The following is a 20,992-nucleotide window of genomic DNA, read 5'->3' as shown; positions in this document are numbered from 1 at the left end:
AGGGGGCGGGGCCAGGCGGCGAGGGGCGGGGCCAGGACTCCGCCTTGTTCTGACCTGCCTGCAGATGAAGAGGTCTCCTGGCTGCTGGGCGAAGGAGAATGTTCTGCTAGACCCGCTGGGGCCTCTCCCGGGGTCCAGGGAGGGCTGAGGGGCATGGACTGGATCTGGAGGGGGAGCCAGAAGGACCGAGGGATCGGGGGTGCAGCGCTCAGACTGTTGCTGGGAAGGTGGCCCATGATGGCCATTTCCCCAGACGGGGAGGTGGGAGAACAGTTTGGGGAATCAAGCCCCCCGTGGAAATGACAAGTAGCAGTTGTTGCTCCTGTGTCGAGGCCCTGGGGAGTCAGACCAGGCTCAGCTGGGGGTCAAAGGCTCGGGGACGGAGGCCCCGCTGTCACCGGTGGTCACATGGTCTGCCCTGACCTCTCGGCATCTGGCCACACGGCTGACCCTCCCTCCTCCTCCAAACACCTTCTAGTGACTTCCTGAGCCACGCTGCTGTCCTGGGTCCCCTACTCGCTGTGCTTCCCCTCTGCCCTCCGCCCCAGGCCCTGATACACGAATCACAGAGTGCAGGGCCCCAGGTGACAGGTGTGTGCATTAGGGTCTGAGGTGCGCTTGTCCACGCCGGGGTCTGTGGGGAGTGTCCTGGGGCCGGCCTGGCCTGCCCTCCCTGCTGCAGGACCCGAGCCCTTGCCTGGGATTCACGGGCCCTGCCAGCTGTGTGCCCAGGGTACGCGGGGGATGGCTGGGAGGCTGGGCCGGGGAGATGCCCGGACCCCAGGCAGACACACAGAGTCCGGCGTCTGCACTTGAGACAGCAGCTCACGCCCCGGGGCTTTCACCTGAGGCCGGCCCAGAGTGCTGGCCCCAGGATTTGGATCCCGGTCTGGTCCTGTGAGGAAAACCAAGTGCTTGGGGTCTGAGGCACATGCGACTAAAAATCATTCCTTCTCCGGGGTGATGGGGTCCACACAGGGAACTGAGGGGAGGCCCACAGGGCGCGGCCATCAGCAGAGCCTTCCCCGAAGGGCAGGGGCCGGACTCACCCGCAGGTGCCCAGGGTCAGCTCTCACCCGGCCCGCTCCCCAAGGTGGTACTCAAGGGGCTGAATGCTGCCCCAGGCCCTGTGGATCGGGGCCTCCGTGGGGGGAGGAGGTGACATGTCCAGTTGACCCCGTTGGCCTCTGACCCCACTGGACCATCATTCCCGTGCCCCTGGCTACACGTGGGCCTGGCACCTCCTGGGCCTCTCCAAGGGCAGCCTCACCTGCTCCATAGGGGGTCATGAGGTTTGGGTAACAAAGTCCACATGGCCATCCCTGGCCCTGGGAATCTTCCCCCAAAGCGGCGGCTTCACTGAACTCCTAACACCTCACCGTGGGCTGGGATCATCCCTCGCCCTGGGCTGGGGGGGTCCCCACGGAGCCCTGCACTTCTGGGAATCGAGTGCCCAGCAGCAGTGCCCCCGTGATGGCCGAGTCACTCTCTGAGCCCCCTCCAGCTCTGTCTGCTTCTGGGCCCACCAGAGGCATGGCCTGACCCTGGGAGAGGGGCGTGGAGGGGCGGTGCTGCCCAAGCTGGCTCTGGGCCTCTGGGGATCGTGTGGGGCCTGGCCAAGGCCCGGTGGGCAGTGGGGAGCCCGAGGGACACCCCAGCGCGGCTCCGCCCCTCCTGCCGCGCCTGCCGTCTGGCTCAGGGACGAGCTGAGGCCTCCTGCCTGTTTCCCAGGTCCCACGGAGGGGCCGGGACCCACTCTCTGCTTAGGGGGTAGGCACAGAGAAGGGACGCACAGGGTCCTCTGCTCTCCAAGCCCGACCCAAGTGAGACCCTCCCACGCAGACCCTCAGGGAATCAGGGCAGAGAGGGGAGCCATGGCCCAACGCCCACAGCAGGTCCCTGACAAGCGTGGCCCTGAGCCGGCAGGCAGGAGGGTGGATGGAGGTGAGGTCCCTGCACTTTGAGGCACTAACTGTCTGTACCCGGGGCGCTTGGGATGGCAGGGATGACCGAATCCAGCTCTGCCCTTCAGTTTCACGGACCCAGTCCCTGCTGGCCATTGCCATCCCCGTGTCATCTTTCTTTTACCCTGGGAAGTTCCGGGCAAGGACCCGGCAGCTCAGATCCAGGCTGCCAGAGCGGGGCGTCCAGCCTGGGGGAGGGGCGGGTAGGTCTTTTGGTCACCAGATATGGCCTTAGCTCAGGCCTGGGCTTTGTGCTAACAGCCAAGTCCCATCTGTCCCCGGTCCCATCGCCGCCAGAGCCCGAGCCTCACCAGGGAGCTCCCGCCTCACGGCCGTGGATCTGCCAGTGTCCAGGGAACGAAGCCCTATGGGCACTTCTGTGCAGGAAAAGCCAATCCAGGGAACTAGGTGCCTACAGACCACAGGAAGGGGGGGTTCCCTGGTGGCGCAGTGGTTAAGAATCCGCCTGCCAATGCAGGGCACACGGGTTCGAGCCCTGGTGCAGGGAGATCCCACATGCCGCGGAGCAACTAAGCCCATGCGCCACAACTACTGAGCCCGTGCGCCACAACTACTGAGCCCGTGCACCACAACTACTGAGCCTGCGCTCTAGAGCCCGCGTGCCACAACTACTGAAGGCCGTGCGCCTAGAGCCCTAGAGAAAGCCCACTTGCGGCAACGAAGACCCAACGCAGCCAAAAATAAATAAATAAATAAATTTATTTTAAAAACCCATAAAACACAGGAAGGGCCAGGAGGGAGGAGCCGGGCTGAGTATCGGCCACAAAGAGCGAGGAGGCTGAGGGTGCAGAGCGTGGCCACCTTGCCCTGTGTCCATGGGGACCTGCCTGCTCCTCTCACCCCTGCCCCGACCTGAGCAAGCCACTGGGTCGGGGGTAGCCTGGCCCCAGGCAGGCTGCAGGGGTGCGGACACCTGGAGATGGTGCCTCTCTCCCTGACAGCCTACCAAGCTCCCTCCTCTTTAGTCTCTACAGTGGGAGGGGGCATTTTACTCACAGCTGAAGGACTGAGCAGGCACTGGGTTGAGTACCATTTATCTATCACGTAATCCACCGCCCTTGCCCTTCCAAACCCCAGGCAGAGCGGCGTTCCTTTCCTTCTGTTAGTTCCCTTTACAGACGGGGCAGGAGTGCCCACCCCTCTCAGGTCCTACCTGCGGCTCCAGCACGGGTCTGTGATGGGGGTACAGACTGGCTTCGGAGAACCGGGGATCCCTAAACACCCCTGGCAGGGACCCGGTGTCAGCACACAGACCCCATCCAGCCTGGAGGCTGAGTCAGGGCCCAGCGGGGTGGACAAAGCCAGCAGGTGTGAAGTCAAGCCTGCAGCTCAGGGCTGGGCCCCTGTTGGGGAGGGGATCCAGAGGCCCAGCTCCTGCCCTCTTGCTGTCTTACAGATCAGCCCGCAGCAGCCGGGCCTGGCAGTTCCACTGAGGGTGGGGTCCTCATTAAGGGGCAGGAAGTTGCCGAAGGCTACGCTGGGGATTAAGCCTTGCTCACCTGGCCCCAGACTCCTCCCCGAAAGCCCTTCTCTGGGGTCAGCCTCTGCTTCCACTGCACCGTCTTCTCCAGCTGGGAGCCTTGTCCAAGAGCGCACCCACAGCTGGGGCGCAAGAGTCCGGCACTGCTAGGGTGAGGCACCGCCTCCCAGACCCCGCGTGGCCTTGGGCTGGAGGTGCAGCTGGGGGTGGGGCACCTGTCTGCGCAAGTGCCTCTGGCCCCTTCCCCATCCCCTCCAGGCCTCAAGCGGGCCTGCAGGGCAGGTGCACCGGCCAGAGTGAGGGGCCTGCGGTGCCCCGGGCCGGCGGAGGCTCCTGGGCAGGCGAATTTGGGTCCCTCGCACGGAAGGAAACTGGGTGAGAATTCTGGTTTCTCGTTACAAGCTGCAAACCCGTGGCTCTCTCTGCACGTGAATTAGGGCAGCACCGTTTTGGTTTCTGGATGCCTCCCCTCGGTTTAAATTGGACGCTCCAATCTTCTTCCTCTTTTGTCCTAAATTTCCCTCTAACATTTAGTGCAGCTGTTAAGCAGCTGCTGGCTGCTCCTGCTCCCGAGAAGGCTGAGGGCCAGGCGGCTGCGGTGACTCACCTCCTCCCAGGAAGGACAGCAGGGTCTGGCGCGGAGTCATGCCAGGGTGGGCACGGCAGCTTGGGGGGCAGTCAGTGCCTCCACAGGATGCAGGTGAGAGCTGGGCATAAGCTCCCCGGGGAGGAGGAGGACAGGATGCAGACAGGACTTGGGAAAGGCTTCAGCCGCTGCAGCTAGAGACACCCAGGTGAGACAAGCAGAAGGACTTCCGGGGGCCAGGTCCTAAACAGTGGGGCCGCCTTTCCAGGAATAACTCAGCAAAATGCAAGCACCCATGCCCGTGGGCATTTCTGGAGGGAGACACCCCGCCCCTGAGACCCAGCTTACAGAGGCCTTGAGTGACCCTGGACACCGTCGTTGAGAAAGTAGAGGGCCTACTGAGTGCGATCCCTGGGGATGCAGGGGCACCTATGGTCTGAGTGTGTGTGTGTCCCCCAGGTTCATATGTTAAATCCTAGACTCCAGGTGATGGTATTAGGAGGTGAGCCCTCGGGGAGATGACTAGGTCATGAGGGTTCCATCCTCAAGAATGGGATTAGTGTGGTGACCGTATAAAAGAGGCCTCGGGCTTCCCTGGTGGCACAGTGGTTGAGAGTCCGCCTGCCGATGCAGGGGACGCAGCTTCGTGCCCCGGTCCAGGAAGATCCCACGTGCCGCAGAGCAGCTGGGCCCATGAGCCATGGCCGCTGAGCCTGCGTGTCCGGAGCCTGTGCTCCGCAACGGGAGAGGCCACAGCAGTGAGAGGCCCGCGTACCGCAAAAAAAAAAGAGGCCTCAGAGACTCTCGCCCCCTCCACCACGTGAGGGCTCAGAGAAGACGGTGTCTGTGATCTGGGAAGCCGTCCTCATCAGACATCGACTCTGCCCATTCCAGGACCTTGGACTTCCAACCCCACAAGTGTCAGAACAGATGTTTGCTGTTTGCGAGCCACCAGGTCTGCGATATTCTGCCCTGAAAGGGCCGAGACAGGACAACCCCATCCACTCACCGCTCATTCGTTCGACCACTGTGTGCAGAGTGCCAGGTCCCCTCGAGAAGGGCCTTCTACAGGCTGTCCCCTTGGGACGTGTCTCTGAGGTCAAGACCAGGGCCATCCAATCTGCACCCCCCAGCAGGGCCTGCAGTCCCCACCCCTGGCTTCCGGCACCTTCCTGGAGAAGGGAGCCAGGAGAGCTCGGCCACAGGCCGGTCTGGGTCGCAGGGGACATCAGAGCCCGCTGCACCCTCTTCTGCAGCCCCCGCCCCGGGAGGAAATGCTGGCCTTGGGCGGTACTCCCCAGAGCCCTCTCCCCGCCCCACTGGGAAGAGCCATGTCCAGCAGCCCCGTCCACTCGGGCTGTGAGTCCAGACTCCCCCTATCTCACAGGAGGAGCTGGTGGTGGAGAGAAGCAACCCCTCCCTCCCCAGGGGCAGGGCACAAGGCCCTTCCCCACGTGGTGGGCTCCGACAACAGTGACCAGCTGACCCCAAGCAGGAAAGGCAAACGGAGCCAGGACACCAGCCTCCCAGCTGAGTACAGCCCACTGTCTTCCAGGCAGGAGCACGTGGATAATGGCCATCAGGGGCCTCCCGTTCCCGGGGGCCCGAGCCCCCCAGCGCTCTCCAAGAGCACCTAGAGGGAGCCCTGGGCACAGAGGGTGGCAGGGCCGGGACCCATCCACCTGCCCTGCTCAGAGCCTGGGTGAACAGGGTAGGACCTGAAACTGAGGACACACACAGGCACGTACACGTGTACATACGCACACACAGGCACGTGCACGTGTACATACGCACACACAGGCACGTGCACGTGCACATACGCACACACAGGACTTGGGACGCACCGGCCAGCACATGGCAAGAGGAGGGGGGTGGGTCAAAAATGGCGGCAGCTGCTCCGAAGTGCGCCTCGGTGGCCCGTCTGCTCGGGACACGGGTGGGTATCGAGCGCGGGCTGAGTCAGCCCAGGCTGTGGATTAGGAAGATAGTCGTGTTCACGGGGCACTTTTAGGCATTGAGGGAGCTGGGGAAACAGGGTCATCGCAGTACCATTTGAAAAACATACAAATAATTCGTGTTACCATTACGTCACCATGCTGTGGTAAACGACGAATTCCCACTTAAAAGCCAGATTTCTATCATCGAAGGGCTGCCCACAGCCACAGGCGGCAGAGGCCCTCTCGGTTCTGCAAACTCCACAGGTGGGCATCCGGGCAGCAGCCCAGGCCTGGAGGAGCCAGAGCTGAGCGGTGGGGCCAGGGGGGCCCCCGGGCTCATGGGACAGAAGGGACAGGGGTGCTCCGGGCCGGAGCGAGGCCCAGCCAAGGTGGCAGCACGGTGGGGGGAGGGGAGAGGGCACAGGCACACACCGGAAGCAACTGGAAACCCGTGCTCTGGTCAGGTGAATCCCTTCACAAGAGCAGCCGGTGGTCAGAGTGGGGAGCAACATTCCTACCAGCGGGGCCCAGGTTGTATGTGGGAGCTCCCCGCACACCTGGCTGTGCCCGGCCCTGGGCCAGACCGTCCGCCTCCCCATCTCGGCCTTGGCCAGCCGGTGCCTGGCTCCTGACCCCAGTGAGGGCAGGAAGGTGGCCTCCACTGCAGGACGGCCGGCTCCTTCCGCACGCACAGGAAGGAAGGGCCCACAGCCCTGCCCAGCCTCCGGGGCCCTCAGCTCGGGGACGGGCCTGCTCCCGGGGCCCCTAGTCTGCACTGAGTCTGTATGAACATCCATGCAGCGTGTCAGCCGGGACTGGTCGTTGGTGTCTAAGGAAGCAGAATGGAGCACTGTCCTGGTCCCCTCGGGTAACGAACAAGGGTCAGACACTTGCTTTGGACTCCGGGGCTTTTGTCTGAAGAAGACGCTCTCTAACCAACCACGGTTGGCAGGGGTGAACTGCAGTGTCCAGAGGGACAGGCTGGCGGGGGGTGGGGCGGGGGGCGGGCGCGGCTGCCCCAGGCCCCACCCACTCTGACCGCACGGCCCTCCAGCCCGCACGTCCCCCCCTTCCCGGGATGCTCGCCCCACTTCCATGGCCCTCCCTATACCGGGGATGCCGAGGAAGGTCCTGCATCTTACGGGGCCCACAGAGCTGGCATCTGCCTGCCCTGGGCTCAGGGCCTGCCCAGCGTCCACCTGGGCTGCCTGTCATTCGGGGCCCTTGGGGGTCCTGGCTTATGCCCTGCCCCCTCTGGCCCAGGCTGCTCCCATCAGCTGGCCAGTCCGCACGGGTGGCAGTGCCCGCCCTTTTCAGCCTGTGCCTGCCCCGGGGCTCCGGGCCACCCGGGTCAGGGCGGCAGGTGACCACTGTTGGACCAGCCAGAGGTGGGGGAACTCTGCCCGCCCTGGGCTCCTGGGAGCCTGCACGTGGCCAGGTTGGCATAGTTGCCGTCTCTTAGGAGGACGAGCTGACTTCCTGGCTGTGGTGGCCGTGCCCGAGCACCCTCCCGCGGGCCTCTTCTGCATCGGACCGTGGATACGCCTGTACAGGGGCGCCTGGCACGCCGCCCGCCCGCCCGCGCAGGCCCTCCCAGCATCAGTCTGCCACCCCCACCCCCGCCCCCGCCCCGGGTGCAGTGCGGGCCACACAGCGAGAGCCACAGCAACCCTGCCTGAGGCCCCGGGTGACACAGCTGCCAGCCTGCCTGGGCATGTTGCCCGGCGGCGGCTGGGGGAGGGGCGGGCCCACGAGCACTGAATCAGCTGCTCCCGCGTGGCCCTGTCCCCTCCAGGGCAAGGATGCTGGTGAGGCGGGGGGAGGGGATGGGGGGTGGGCCCTCCATCTTTGGGGAGCTGTCAGGCTGCCGGGGATTTTCTGGAAAGCCGCCCCTGCAGGAACCAGGCCTCCTGGGGGATGAGAGGAAGGACCTTCCCGGAAGAGGGCCTTTTCCAAACAACACCAAAAAGGGAGAAGGGAGAGGACCAGCCTGTGCCGAGGGAAGGAAGCGCTGAGTCAGCAGCAAGCCCTGCCATCCTCCCTCCTCCAATCAGGCGCTGGAGCAGACAGGGACCTCTCAAGGTCAGGGAACATCAATGTCCACAGGCGGGTCCCAGCGGACGGCCCTCCCTCCGCAGCGGCCCGGGGGTCAAGCTCCGGTCCGGAGGTGGGCTGCGCCCGCCCTGGCCGCCCTCGGCGCAGGTGCTGCGTCCCTCCCGCTGGGCTGTGCTCCCAGGCAGGCGGGGAGGTGGTCCCACCGGGGGTCCGGCTACCATCCCCTCCCGGGGCTGCCAGCAGCAGCTACAGGGACGAAGAGGGCGTCTTCGAGGGCACCTCGTCCACCCCTGCCCGGGGCCTGGGCGGCACCTGGACTTTCTCAGAGAACCGTGTGGCTTCTAGAAATTCCTTCTTGCCATTGCCTCCCTCCCACTGTTGGCTCACCTCCCACCGGCAGCCCCTCCCACCCTCCAGGCCGGGGTCCCTCAGCACAGGGAGGGCCGGCCCCACGGGCAGGCCAGCAAGAGGCCCCCACACCCGGTGCAAAGGAGGCCACCACGAGGCCCTGTTCTTTGTTGAAGGGAAGCCCCTCTCCCCTCCTCCCCGCCCCCACCCCACTGCTGCCGGCTTCTGCCCCAGCCTTGACCTCCTGCTGCCCGGGATGGCCGCCCCCAGATCTGACCGTCCTCTCCCCAGGCCGCCAGGCTCCCAGTGCCCCCTCCGACTCTCCCAGGCCTCGCCCCGCCCCCAGCTCTCGCTGGGGCACTGCTCGTCCCCTCCCCTGGCCAGCTCCCTTCTCTGTGGTCACACTGCCTGCCCGCCCTCCCCCACCCTCCCCGACTCCCAAAATCAAGGCCCGGTGTCACCACCACCGTCCAGGTGCTGTCTCCCCCCCAGCAGCGGCGCTGCTGCCGGGGTCCCCGGGCAGAGACCCCTCTCTGGACGGTGCCCAAACTGGTAACTAGGGCACAGTCTGGGCAGAATGCCCCTGCCTCCCTGCGGTGGCCGGCTCAGCGTGTGCTCTTTGAAAATGGTGACTGTCCCCCCAGGAGGACATCGGGTTCGTTCAGCCCGGAGGACGGGCTGGTGGTTCCCGCACCAGACGGGGTCAGACAGCACCCCCACCACACACGAGTCCTGCTGGACAGCGCCGGTCTAGAGACCCACTGAAGAAAACACTCCAACCTGCGCAAAACCAGGGGAGGCCAGGCCAGGAGGCCTGTGGACGCTGCAGAAGGTGGGCAAACCCGAGGCTCCGGCGCGGCGAGAGGACAGATCTGGGACAGTGCTGCCCACTGCCAGCCGCTCCCAGTGAAGCCAGCACGCCCGAGAGGGGTCTCCCGGCCGGGAAGCCGCACCCCCACCCGCTCCTCGGCCAGGCTTTGTGCAGCAAACTGCCCCTCCCAAGGGTCCTCTGCTACTGCTCGGGGGGCCAGGGCTTTTGCGAGGACTTTACCAACTCTGCCACCACAGGCTGAACCCCAAAAGGACTCGGATTGTTTTTTTCTGAAATGTCAAGTTCCACAAAATTCCAGAGATGGCAGCTATGCCGCTCTGTCATGGACCCCCAGCTCTTCCGGGGCCACATTTTCTGGCCACACTGGCTGCGTGGAAGGGCATCACCCTCATCATCACGTGGGAGGAAGTCTTTGCAAGGGAGAAACGTGAGCATCCCCTGCACAGAAGCCAGGGAAGCCTTTACACGATAGAGATACTAACTAATAACCTGTCGCTTGTTTTTCCAATTGCTTTTTGGTTACACAAGGATTCCTAACCTTGGTTTCCTTCCAGTTTTTCTCCTGTGGGTAAGCGTCTCCCCATCCGGCTGCCGTCCTGGCACTTGAGGGCGTCATCTGTCTGATAAGGACGATACACACTCGCCTGTTGGTTGAACTCAGCCCTCCTGGACCTCACCAGGCCCCCCGCTTGGCCAGCGCTGACAAATTCTCGCTGCCACCCCAGCCAAATCCCCAGGACAGGCTCCAGCGGTGGGGCCCCTGGACTCATGGCAGGGTGGCCCTACAGCCCATCACACTCCTTCTCCAGCATGGCAGACGGCTGCTTTGCAAGGTTCGGATCTGACTCATGAAGAATGGCATCTGTGGCATTTGGGGCTGCTTATATCCTTTAAAAAAGGTATAAACGTTTTGAGCTTCAAAGAGTCACGCTGTCAATGTGTTAAAAAAATAAGTTTAATGCAGGTGGCTCACTTCATAAAGAATTTCACAGGCACTCAAGACACCAAGCAGCTCTGTGTCCACACCACCGTGACCCCCCTGCTGCCCCAGCCCCGTGGACACGTGCCCACCTCAGAGGGGGCCTCAGAGTAACGTGAGTCAACTAACACAAAACAAAGCTTTTAGGAAACAGCATGATTTGGTGCAAAACGTCCTCTGCAGCGCCGAGAAGTGGGGTCCGTGTGGGTCGGCTCCTTGCCTGCCGTCCAGGTAACCGGGAGAGACTCACCCCCCGATTCCCTCGGAGGAGCCGTCCACTGACCTCGAGTGGACAATCGTCCGACAGAAGCTGGCTACAAATTAAAGAGCACAGTTTACAGCCAAGTGTTTTTTGCCTCCTTTACCTGATTTGGCTTTTTTTTCCAGTGGCACACAACTGCCCCGACAGCTCCCCCTGGCCACTGGGGGACCCGGCCAGGCAGGGTTGAAGGGGCTACCGCCCGTGCCTGCGGGTGTGGGGACAACTTGGGGTGAAGTAGCATCGGCCTCCCTGTCACCCTCAATATGGGGCCCTATGTCCCGCCTCTGGCTGTTGTCCCAGCTGAATTATTCAGTGCCCCTCGCCTGCCCACAAGGCCTGCGGCTACCCTGTCCCCATCTGATGGAGGCCACGGTGAGGGGTCTGGGCAAAATGCTGGCCCTCTGGTATGTTCTCTCTGCAACCGAAAGCCCCCCTGGACCACTGGTTCTTTCCTGGCCCACATTCATTTTTGCCTTGTACTCCCAGCGGCTCTAACAACCGCCGAGGCAGGGACAAAGGGGCCGCCGAGCCCCTCACTCGGAGGTCCAGCCCTGGTGCAACCCTGATTCCAAGAGGTGTTTCTTCCAACAGACACGTCTCGAACCTGGACGTCCCCTGAGGGGAAGAGACTGAAAGCCCCCTGAGGCCAGAAAGAGACTGAGTTGCCTCCCCAGAAATCCACACTTGAAGAGTGGTGCCCTGGACCCGGCACTCCCCTGGGCTGGCCCCTGATCTAGGCACTGACAGGCAAACCGAGGTGCCACTGAAGCCCGGCCTGGGACTCAGGACCCCCACGCCTCTCAGGGTAACAAATGGAGGAGCGTCCGTGGGCTGAGCGAGGACTCGGTGGCCCAGGGCAGAGTGAAGAGCTTGGTGGCAGTGTGGTGCACCAGCTGGTGGAGGCTGACGCTTCCCCAAGGCTAGGGCGGGGGGCCGGGCGTGCACAGGAGGGGGCTGTGCGGCCAGGAGGATCTCCCCTCCAGATCTGCACCTGGGTAGCACACCCCGCCCGGGGACCTCCAACACCACTGGTGACACCATTGCCCTGGAGAGGGGACAGGGACACAAGCTCTCCAAGTATAGACTGGACCCATACCCGTCCCCCCCCGCCCCCCCGCCCCGGGGATAGCTTGGAAAGTGCAGGCTGGAACCACAAGCAGGTGGCGCAGGGGACACCGCACCGAAACCACACACAGAAAGGGGCCGAGCAAAGGCCAGCAGGAGGGAGGGCACCAGTGTCCCCTTCACAGAAGTCTCAGCCCTTTCCTGAGCCAGAGACGCAGGCGCCGGGGGGGGGGGGGTGTTCATGCCTCTGACACAGGGCAGAAAGGGCCCCAACCTACCGCGTCGAGAAAAGCGCCCACTGCAGGTGCATCTACGGCCGGGTCACCAGCAACCGTCCCCGGAAGAGCCCGCGGCGCCCTCACATGTCCACGAAGACCATGAAGCACCAGCCCAGGCCCCCGACCAGCAGCATGGTCACGTGGATGCCGTAGACCAGCAGCTCGTTGAGGAGGCGGAAGTCCACGCGCCGCCGGCCCAGCAGCAGCAGCAGCGCCGACAGCTTGAGCTGGAAGCGCAGCAGGACGCGCACGCCCAGGTACTGCAGGCAGAAGAGGGCGGCCAGCGCGCCCCACAGCGCGGCCGTGAAGAGGCTGCAGCTGAAGTAGAGCAGGAAGCGGATGAAGCCGTAGAGCCAGCGTGCCCGGACGTACACATCGAAGTTGTTGTACTTGGTGCGGGCCGGGCGGGAGGCGCGCGCCGGGCCGCAGGCGGCGTGCAGGCAGGTGGTGTGCGGGCCCTGGAAGGAGCGCACCCGCCGGGGGATGGGCATGACCGGCATTGGGCCCAGGGCGGCAGTCAGCATAGGCGTCGCGGGTGCCTGGGCCTGGGAGGCCGAGGCTGAGTCCCGGGGGAGGCGTGGGCCTGCAGGAAGAGCGACACGGAGAGGAGCCAGGTCAGCCGGGACATCAGCCAGCGCGGGGCCGCAGGGAGACCGAGTCTGGGACTTGGGATCCGCTCACATCCCCCGGGGTTACTCTTTTCATAATTGCTACCGAGGACACTCCAAAGGGAGCCCCAATCACGTGGGAACCAAAATTCCACCAGCGACTCCGGGAAGAAGGGTCAGGACAGTGGCCGCAGGCCCCCTGGCAGTCAATGCCAAGACCCACGAGGAAGGGCCGACAGAAACCCTGGCTAACCGCCCCCTCCCCCAGGCTCGGCGAGTCCCCTTCACTGGACTCACCGTCCGGCTTTGATCTGGGATGCCCATGCCTGCCTGCGCTTCTGTGGCTGCTTTATCCAGGGCGAATAAGTCCCCGAGTGGCAGCCACACAACAGGACAGGAGGAGGGAGAGGGTGTCCACAGGGCAGACGGGGGCCGTTCTCTTCAGCAACTTGACAGGCCAAGTGCTGGGGACCAGGCAGCCGGCACCGGGCTCTGGGCTCCCCTGCGGGGCCTGAACCCTCGTGCTGTCGTTCACCAGGAGTGACCTTTGCCAGGTCACCTCACCCCCCGAGACCGTCCCTGCTCTGCACAACGGGGATGTCGAGCGCTGGGCTCGCAGGGGTGCTGTGGTTATAGGCAAATGGAACGTTTCCGGGCAAGTGCTGCCCGTGCCTGGCGGAGAGGATGGCGGCCCAGGGCCAGTGGTGGTGTCGCAGGGCACGGGCCCTGTGGCTTGGGCCGCCACAGGAGAGGAGAAACGGCAAGTGGTTCTCTAGTTCTGCCTGGCAAGTGTCATTTATAGCTCGCCTGAATCGTAGCTGGAAACACAGAACTGGGAGTTCGGGACGTGTAAAATCGGAGCAGCAAAGTTGGTTACAGGCTCTGGGGAGGCACTGCCGAGGGCATCTGCGTCCCATCGCATGGCTTGTAGCCTGAGGGCCTGCAGGGGGATTTCTGCTAGCTCACTCTCCGGCCGCCCACGTGGTGCTCTGGCCGGAGGCGGAGGAGGGGGAGGCCGGGCGCGTCCACCCGCCCCTGCCCACAGGCCCAGCCCTTCCCACAGGCTTCGGTCTGAACGCGGTCTGACAGCAGCTAATGGCACTCAGATGTCGGTGCTCCCTTCACGCGGCGGAGTCGCGGCCTCGGGCGGGCCGCTCGCCATCCTCTCATCACCACCTGGCCGCGGGCAACGCATGTGCGCCACGGGCTTCCAGATCGGGGCCGGGGCGTCCGCGCGGCACCCACGCGCTCGCTTCTGGCGGTGCCGGGCCCCAGATCCCGGAGGCAGGGCCGACCCGTAGCGCCCCCGGGAGCCGCCCCCGCCCCGCCCGGGCACCCCCGCCCGCTCACCGGGTGCCCTCTCAGCGCCGGCGTCCCGAGCCGCGCGGCCCCCTGTCCCTCGGGGCTCCGGGAGCAGGGCGGCCGCATGGTGCCGACGGCGCGGCCCGGACCCTCACGCGTCCCCGCCCGGGGCCGCCCCGAAGGGCCAGGGGCTCCCGCGCCCGGTGGCCGGCGGCGTTTGGCCTAGCGTGGGAGCCGTAGCGCCGTCCCTCTGCGGCCACCGTAGGACTTCCCTCACGCCCCTCCGCCCGAGCTGACACGGAGAGCGCCTCCCTTCCCCCAGCTCCGTGCGGACACCGAGCGCCCGGAACTCGGCGCTTCCCCTGGGCGTACGTGCGTGCGTGCGTGCGCGCGCGGCGCGGCGCGCGGCCCCTGACTTTGCCAGCCGACTACACCACCCCGCCTACGCCGCCGGCGCCTCGGCCCGTCCTGCGCAGGCGCAGATAGCGGACCTGCGCCGCGGAGCCCCCGGGCAGCTCCTCTGCTCATGCGCCGCCGCACCCGAGGCGGTTGGCAGTGCGCAGGCGCGGGCCCTACGGGCGCAGCTGTTCTTCCGGCCCTGGGAGAGCGCTTGCCAATGGTCCCGGGATCGGCCGCGGTCCTGCGTGTCTGCCGCCCGGCGAGTCTGAAGCGGACTGCGTGACACCACCCATGGACGCACGTCCCCAAATGTAGGGAAGACTGGCCGGCTGACCACCCACGGACACCAAGGTCCCCAAGTGTAGGGAGTCAGGGCGGGCTGGCTGACACCCACGGAGCCCTGGGGTTGCCCTTTGCCAGGAGAATGAGGATTTCCGTGTAGACGTGTTTAAACATTTTAATCCGATCGAGGTTAGGGTGGGGGAAACTTCACGCGCCTTGGATTTAGTCGGCAAGTTCTATTTGCCTGAATTCTATCAATTGTGGAGAAGCTGCTAGTTGCACACACGTGGGAACGGCTGGTTCTGTTCCCCAGTGCCTGCGGGTCCTGGTCCTGGTCGCTGTTTTGGATACTGGACGCTCTGATAGAGGCCAACTCCTCGGGCATCCTTTACAGAAGACGGCTGACCCGCCAGGGCGGAGAGCCTCCACCTGCAGGAGCCCCTACCTGCAAGCCCGTCACCTCCCCTTGCAAGTCCTGACCCCGACCCGCCCACACCCTCGCCCTGTCGTGTAGGAAGGGGTCAGATGCCTGCGGGCACGTGTGGTCCTATCCCTTCAGCTGCAGCTTTGCTGGTGAGGAGAGTCTGGCAGGGTCATGCTGGAGAGGGGAAGAAGGGGCCCAGAGAATTTTGAGAAGTTTCTAGATCAGGCGAAGTGGCAGCAGGAGAGGATGGGAGAGAAGAGGGATATTTTAAGAAGTGATTCTTAAAATGCATCTTCTCTGCTGCTGGGTTTCCACAGTGGCCCCCCTGCTTTGCACCCTACCCCAGGGTGCTGGTTTTTTTCCCTAGACCCTGGTCCAGCTCTGTCCCCTTGAGATGCCCTATACAGGCCCCCCTCCCCGGCTCTGTGAGGAGGCCCCATTGCTTCTATCCATGACGTGTCCCTTCACACTTCCTTTTTCTGTCCCTCTACCTGTCCTCCACCCAACGAGCTCCTACTCACCCTTTAAGACCCCGATCAATATCCCCACCTCTGAGAAGCCACCTCCAACTATGTGCCACCCCTTCCCCCGCCTTGGCAGGGGGGATTCTCAGTCCTGCCTTTCTTACACCCCGAAAGCTACCTTTATGGACCAGCCTCTCCCACTAGCTCAGTTTTCTTACCATGGCCCACACAGTCAGATGTATCTTTTCATTGTGATCTAGTCCACACACGCACATGTTTAAACAACTCCAGAAGCTTCACAAACAGTACTTCTCCTGACCATGCGCTCTGCTGTGTTCTGTTGCTTCATTCAGTAGCCCCGAGGACGAAGACAAGGCTTGTCCTCACAGCCAGCTCAGTGGCAGGGCCGGGGGAGCCCCGCCGAAGTGTGCCGTGTTTGTTCGCAGGCTCGGCCCGGTGTGGGGATTCAGTGGGGGTTTCCTTCATGCCCTCCATCCCCCCAGGCATCCCTCCCTCCCCTCCTGTCCCCGCCCTTCCCGTGGGTGTCCAGGCTGTGGGCAGTGGCCTGGCGCCACCTGCTGGGACGGTGCATGTGGTGTCGCAGAGCCGGCCGCTGTGATACCTCGTGAAGGGCCTGAGAAGCGCCTGAGTCCATCAGAGGCTTCGAGGCCCCGGCCGTAAACCAGGGCACCCTGGGCCAAATCGCACCCGCTCCCTGGTTGTCTGTGGCTGCTTTGGAGTTACCGTGGAGCTGAGTAGCCTCCTACAGCAGGCCTGATGGCGCACAAACCCTCTACTCTGTGCCTTTGCAGAAACCTAGTTTAAACCTGGTTTTATATATATATATATGTATATATATATATATAGGCTTCACCACACGGCATTTGGGATCTTAGTTCCACGACTAGGAATCGAACTCAGGCCTCCTGCATTAGAAGCTCGGAGTCTTACCCACTGGACCGCCAGGGAATTCCCTCACCCAGGTTTAAACAAGCATTTATCACAGGGCGCACAGGGAATGCTAAAGGCGTAGACTGCCAGGTTTGGGACGGCTTTAGCCACCCACAACCTCCACTGTCCCTGCACTTGCTAGGGAGTGAGGATCCAGTCACTTCAGGGGCCAGACAAGGAGTGGCTCTTGCTGCCCGGACAGTAGAGGCTGAGTGAACCCAGACATCAGGCTGTCCTGCAGGTTTGGGTGTGGGGAGGGGCTGACCTCTCTGCGGTCATTTTTTTTAAAAAAACATTTATTTATTTGGTTGCGCTGGGTGTTAGTTGTGGCAGGTGGGCTCCTTAGTTGTGGCATGTGAACTCTTAGTTGCGGCATGCATGTGGGATCTAGTTCTCTGACCAGCAATGGAACTCGGGCCCCCTGCATTGGGAGCACAGCGTCTTAACCACTGTGCCACCAGGGAAGGCCCCGCAGTCATGTTTTAACTGTCCAGTCCTCGGGCAGGGCCAGTGTGACTTCCAGCCCCGTGACAGTGGGTTTAATCCTCACAAATATCCCGACAACGGAGTCAGGCACGTTAGCGTGCAGCGACCGCACAGTCCTTGTAAACGGCCCTGCAGTCACCTCGCCATCAAGCGACAGACTACCATGTGATCCAGCAACCCCACTCCTGGGCATATACCCAGACAAAACTCTGGTTCAAAAAGATACACACACCCCTATGTTCCTAGTAGCACTATTCACAATGGCCAAGACATGGAAACAACCTAAATGTCGGTCGACAGATGAATGGATAAAGAAGATGTGGTACATATATATAATGGAATACTACTCAGCCATAGAAAGACTGAAATAATGCCCTTTGCAGCAACATAGATGCAGTTGGAGATTATCGTACTAAGTAAAATAAGTCAGAAAAAGAAAGACAAGCACCATATGATGTCACCTATATGTGGAATCTGAAATACGACCCAAATGAACCTGTCTACGAAACAGAAACAGACTCAGGGACGTAGAGAACAGACGGGTGGTTGCCAAGGGGGAGGGGGCTTGGGGAAGGATGGAGTGGGAGTTTGGGGTTAGCAGATACAAACTATTAAATATAGGATGGATAAAGAACGAAGCCCTACCATATAGCACTGAGAACTGTATTCAATATCATATGATAAACTGGAATGAAAAAATGTTTTTAAAAGGATGTAAAAAAAAAGAACGTAAAATGTGTGAAAATGATAATGTGCTCAAGGGAGTGAAATTGAAAACCACCGAAAAAGAAAAAGAGACGGACTCGAATTCCCTCCCCTTAGCTTTGGACTGCCTTAGTGACCAGACCCTGAGGCCCAAGTGACGCCCGTGATTCTGGGGCTGTGCAGCTTCGTCCTCAGCCTCCGGGACGCTCCCTGGGAGCACCAGCTGCTGCTCTGTGAGATGCAGGCCCACGTGGGGGTGTGTGGACAGCCTGTCATGGGCAGCCCAGCTCAGCCCAGCCTTCGGGTGTCCCTGGGCAGGTGTCAGACCTGCGAGTGAATGGCCCTCCAGGTGACTTTGGCTCCAGCCCTCTGGGTCACCCTCTGACTTTTGAGTCTTCCCAGCTGAGCCCCCAGATGGCGCAGAGCAGGGAAGCCCTGTCTGGGCCCTGTCCAAATCCCCGCCTCATGGACCCTGAGGTTACTGCTTTACGGTACTAGGTTTGGGGTGGTCTTGTCACATGCCCAGATGGTTTGAGCGAACATATTTCACATCCTTATAACCACCTTCAAGGGAAATAGCCTTGCCTCCACTTTACAGACGAGGAAAGAGATTTCTGCTCAAGTCAGGCCTGACTCCCAAACTCCTCACCACCCACGGGTGGCTAATACGTGGCATGCATACTGGGCCATCTCCTCCGGACTCGCTGCAGACATCACTAGTTGATTTGGCACTCTGGCAAAATCCCTAGTCATCTCACCAACGGCTGTTTCCTTGCTGGTCCTCGGTTACAGAATCCCAGCCTATCTTTGGGGGGCATCGTGCCTGGCTAACAGATCACAGCATCTCCCACTCCTGATGTGATTCCTCCTTTAGCCCTGTGAGTCCAGAGAGGATGCCCTCTCCTCAAGGTGGATTCTCGGCCAGTGTGTCACAGGGGCCAGTAGGACCCCCAGAGGTCGCCACAGAAGCAGTGGACAGCAGTTACGGAAGGCAGGGGAATGGCCGGAGCGTGTGCTCCAGACCCAGCCTGCCTGGTTGAGCTCTGGCTCCAGCACTTTCTAGCTGTGGGCACCCCACTCTCAGCATGGTGGTGCCTGGCAGGGAGGCCTCCCGCCGCCCCCCACCCCACCCCACCCCTCTGGAGCTGGAGCTCCAGCTGTAGCCCTGGTACCTGGCACACAGCCGGCCCAGTACTACTTGAGTTGTTGGTTGGTGGGTTGGTTGGTTGGTTGATTAAGTGCCTGCCCTGTGCCAGGCATTCAGAACTGGGGGCCCAGGCTTTGGAGGGAAACAAGCCTCAGCCTGGCACCGCCCAGTGACATCCGCGGGCATTAGCTCGCCCGGCTCCAGTCCAGGCACCCTGGGCGCACGGTGCAGGGGTAAAGGGCGTGGGAGGGAAGCAGCTGGGGCTGCTTGCCGGGGCAGCACGGAGATCCCCGGCTCCAGGCTTGGGGGGTGACGCCGGGGGGTGGCCCAGGCAGCTGGACTTGCCCTGATTTCAGAGGTGTGTCCACCCTCCCTCCCCACTCCCCCCGGGCTCTGCAGTGGGTGGGCTAAGCTACGTAACCCCCCTAAGTGTCCAGCCTCCATCCGTGAGCTGGATGTCGCATCCCCAGTGGCTGTTGGTGAGGGTTTCAGAGTGTGGAGCCCTCAGCCAGGGCCGGGGCAGGGTGCGTGCGCGTTAAATGCTTCCAGTGACCGAGCTCCCGGACCGGGACCCGGCCTCTCACCGTGGGAAGGAGACCACACGGCCCGTCTCCTTGGTGGTCCTGACCTCCTCCCGGGTGGCAGGCCCACCATCTCACGGACGTGCCCTCCTGAAACCCAGACCCAGGCCGTGAAGCGGGCAGGGGAGGCTTGGCCCCTTTCCAGCACCCACCGCCCCGCTCCCCGGCCCAGGTTGTATTTTCTCCTGTGCTAATTTCACAAAAGACAGAACTCACACTCCCGTTGATTGAACAGTTTTGTGCTGACAGGAGGGAAGATTTGTGGCAGAGTCACCATCACCCCCGAGGGTGTGCGATTTGTCAGGCTCGGAGGAGACGGGCGGGGCGGGTATGTTTTATGGCGCGCTTGGAAAAAAAACATAGGCATTTATATGTCACTTGTTGCAATATAAATGCTAACCTGCACTTCTTTCAAAACTTTTAATGAATTGTGTACATTCCGGAAGATTTATAAGGTGAACGCGATGGCTCAAAATGTTACTTTTAACATATTTGTCAGTTTGGCAACAGCACCAAAAAAATCTGGAAGATACTGCATTCAGAAATAAATCATAAATAGATGCATCTTAAAAGAGGTTTATTTTGGTCGTTAATGGTTGATGGGCCCCCCAGTGCAGGATTTAAAGGTAAATTATGCAAAATCAAAAACAAACCTTATAATACTTAATCAAACATGCATAAAACTGTCAGGACCAAATAAATCCTCTCAATTAACTTGCTTCAGATTGTGATTACATTCGCTAATTTAATCAGCCCCAGAATAATCTGGAGGCCCGGAAAGGATGGATGGCTGTGCGTCACGCCCCCGGGGGCAGGGGCGGGGCTAAGCCGTAGCAGGACGGGGAGGTCAGGGCCCACCTGTCTCCACAGGGCGGCCCTTTCCCTCTCCCACTCGCGGAGGTCTAGCGCATCACCAGGCGCTTGGCTGGATCCCCGTCAGCTGCTGCCCTGGGGATGCAGCAGCCTTCACATGTGTCACCTGGATGGCCGGGCCTGGAAGTCACCATCTGGAACCAGTCCCACTCTGGTTTCGCTTGGCTCCAGAAGCCCTGGCATTCACATCGGTGTGGATGCCAGCTCCCTCCTGGTCTTTTCCAGAACAGCGGAGCCGAAATGGACTGGGAACGGTTCCCTTGGCGTCTGTCCGTTCCTCCCTCTGATTCTTGATTAAATGAGGGTTTTGACTTAAACTGTGTTTTGTCCATTTTGCGGGGGGTGGGGGGTGGGGGGTGGGGGGGTGGTGACAGGCAGTCAGGCCAGGGTGAACCTGCGCCTGGGCCTGCACGGGGAGGAGGTGGTCTCCACTCAAGGTCTGGCCCGAGGTGGGCACGGAGCCGAGCTCGCCCAGTGCACCCTGTGGTGGGGACCCAGGCAGTCCCGTTGCCCCATCACTTTGCTTCCCTTCTGACCAAGGCTGTGTGCCTGTTTCCCTTGGTACCTGCTAAAGACCTCCCTGTCCAACAGGACCACCCAGACCAGCGCAAATCACCAAGGAGAACCGCACGAGGCTTTGTGCTTTAAGAAGGGAACCGAAGCTTTGTGAAGTGTTTCTTTTTGTAAAATCTGGCGAGTGTATTTCAACCAGAACCGAATCTGCTTCCTGTGTAATTCTAGCAGAGGAGAAAAGGAAAACACACACGAGGAGGGAGAGACAGAGAGAGGGAGAGGGGAGGCCATGTACACCTGGTCGAGCTGATCGGGGCGGTTGGGTCTCCGTGCTTCAGTCTGAGCTCCTGACTGCTGCGCGGATCTCGGGACCCCACCTCGGGACCCCCCTCTCTCCCAGGGCCCCTCTTTACCCCTCTCCCTACGTTTTGGTGGACGTGGCCTCTGCTA

The 20,992-nt window shown here is 61.9% G+C and overlaps 1 protein-coding gene across 2 annotated transcripts; it reads right to left on the bottom strand.

Moving 5' to 3' along the window:
- Nucleotides 1-10,160: 10,160 nt before the first annotated feature.
- On the bottom strand, nucleotides 10,161-14,092 carry TMEM250 (transmembrane protein 250). 2 transcript variants are annotated; one of them, XM_060153776.1, is made up of 3 exons: nucleotides 13,766-14,092; nucleotides 11,808-12,390; nucleotides 10,161-10,516 (listed from the first exon to the last, which is right to left on the bottom strand). In XM_060153776.1, exon 2 carries the CDS (start codon nucleotides 12,329-12,331, stop codon nucleotides 11,888-11,890), a length of 444 nt encoding a protein of 147 aa, XP_060009759.1. In that variant the 5' UTR covers nucleotides 12,332-12,390; nucleotides 13,766-14,092; the 3' UTR covers nucleotides 10,161-10,516; nucleotides 11,808-11,887. The 2 variants fall into 2 exon arrangements, with proteins under 2 accessions (XP_060009759.1, XP_060009758.1); XM_060153775.1 differs by lacking the exon at nucleotides 13,766-14,092 and adding an exon at nucleotides 12,713-13,739.
- Between the last annotated feature and the right edge of the window lie 6,900 nt (nucleotides 14,093-20,992).

This window comes from Lagenorhynchus albirostris, chromosome 7 (genome assembly GCF_949774975.1).
Source record: "Lagenorhynchus albirostris chromosome 7, mLagAlb1.1, whole genome shotgun sequence".
Lineage (NCBI taxonomy): Eukaryota > Metazoa > Chordata > Mammalia > Artiodactyla > Delphinidae > Lagenorhynchus > Lagenorhynchus albirostris.
This window is presented reverse-complemented; position numbering and strand designations above follow the sequence as displayed.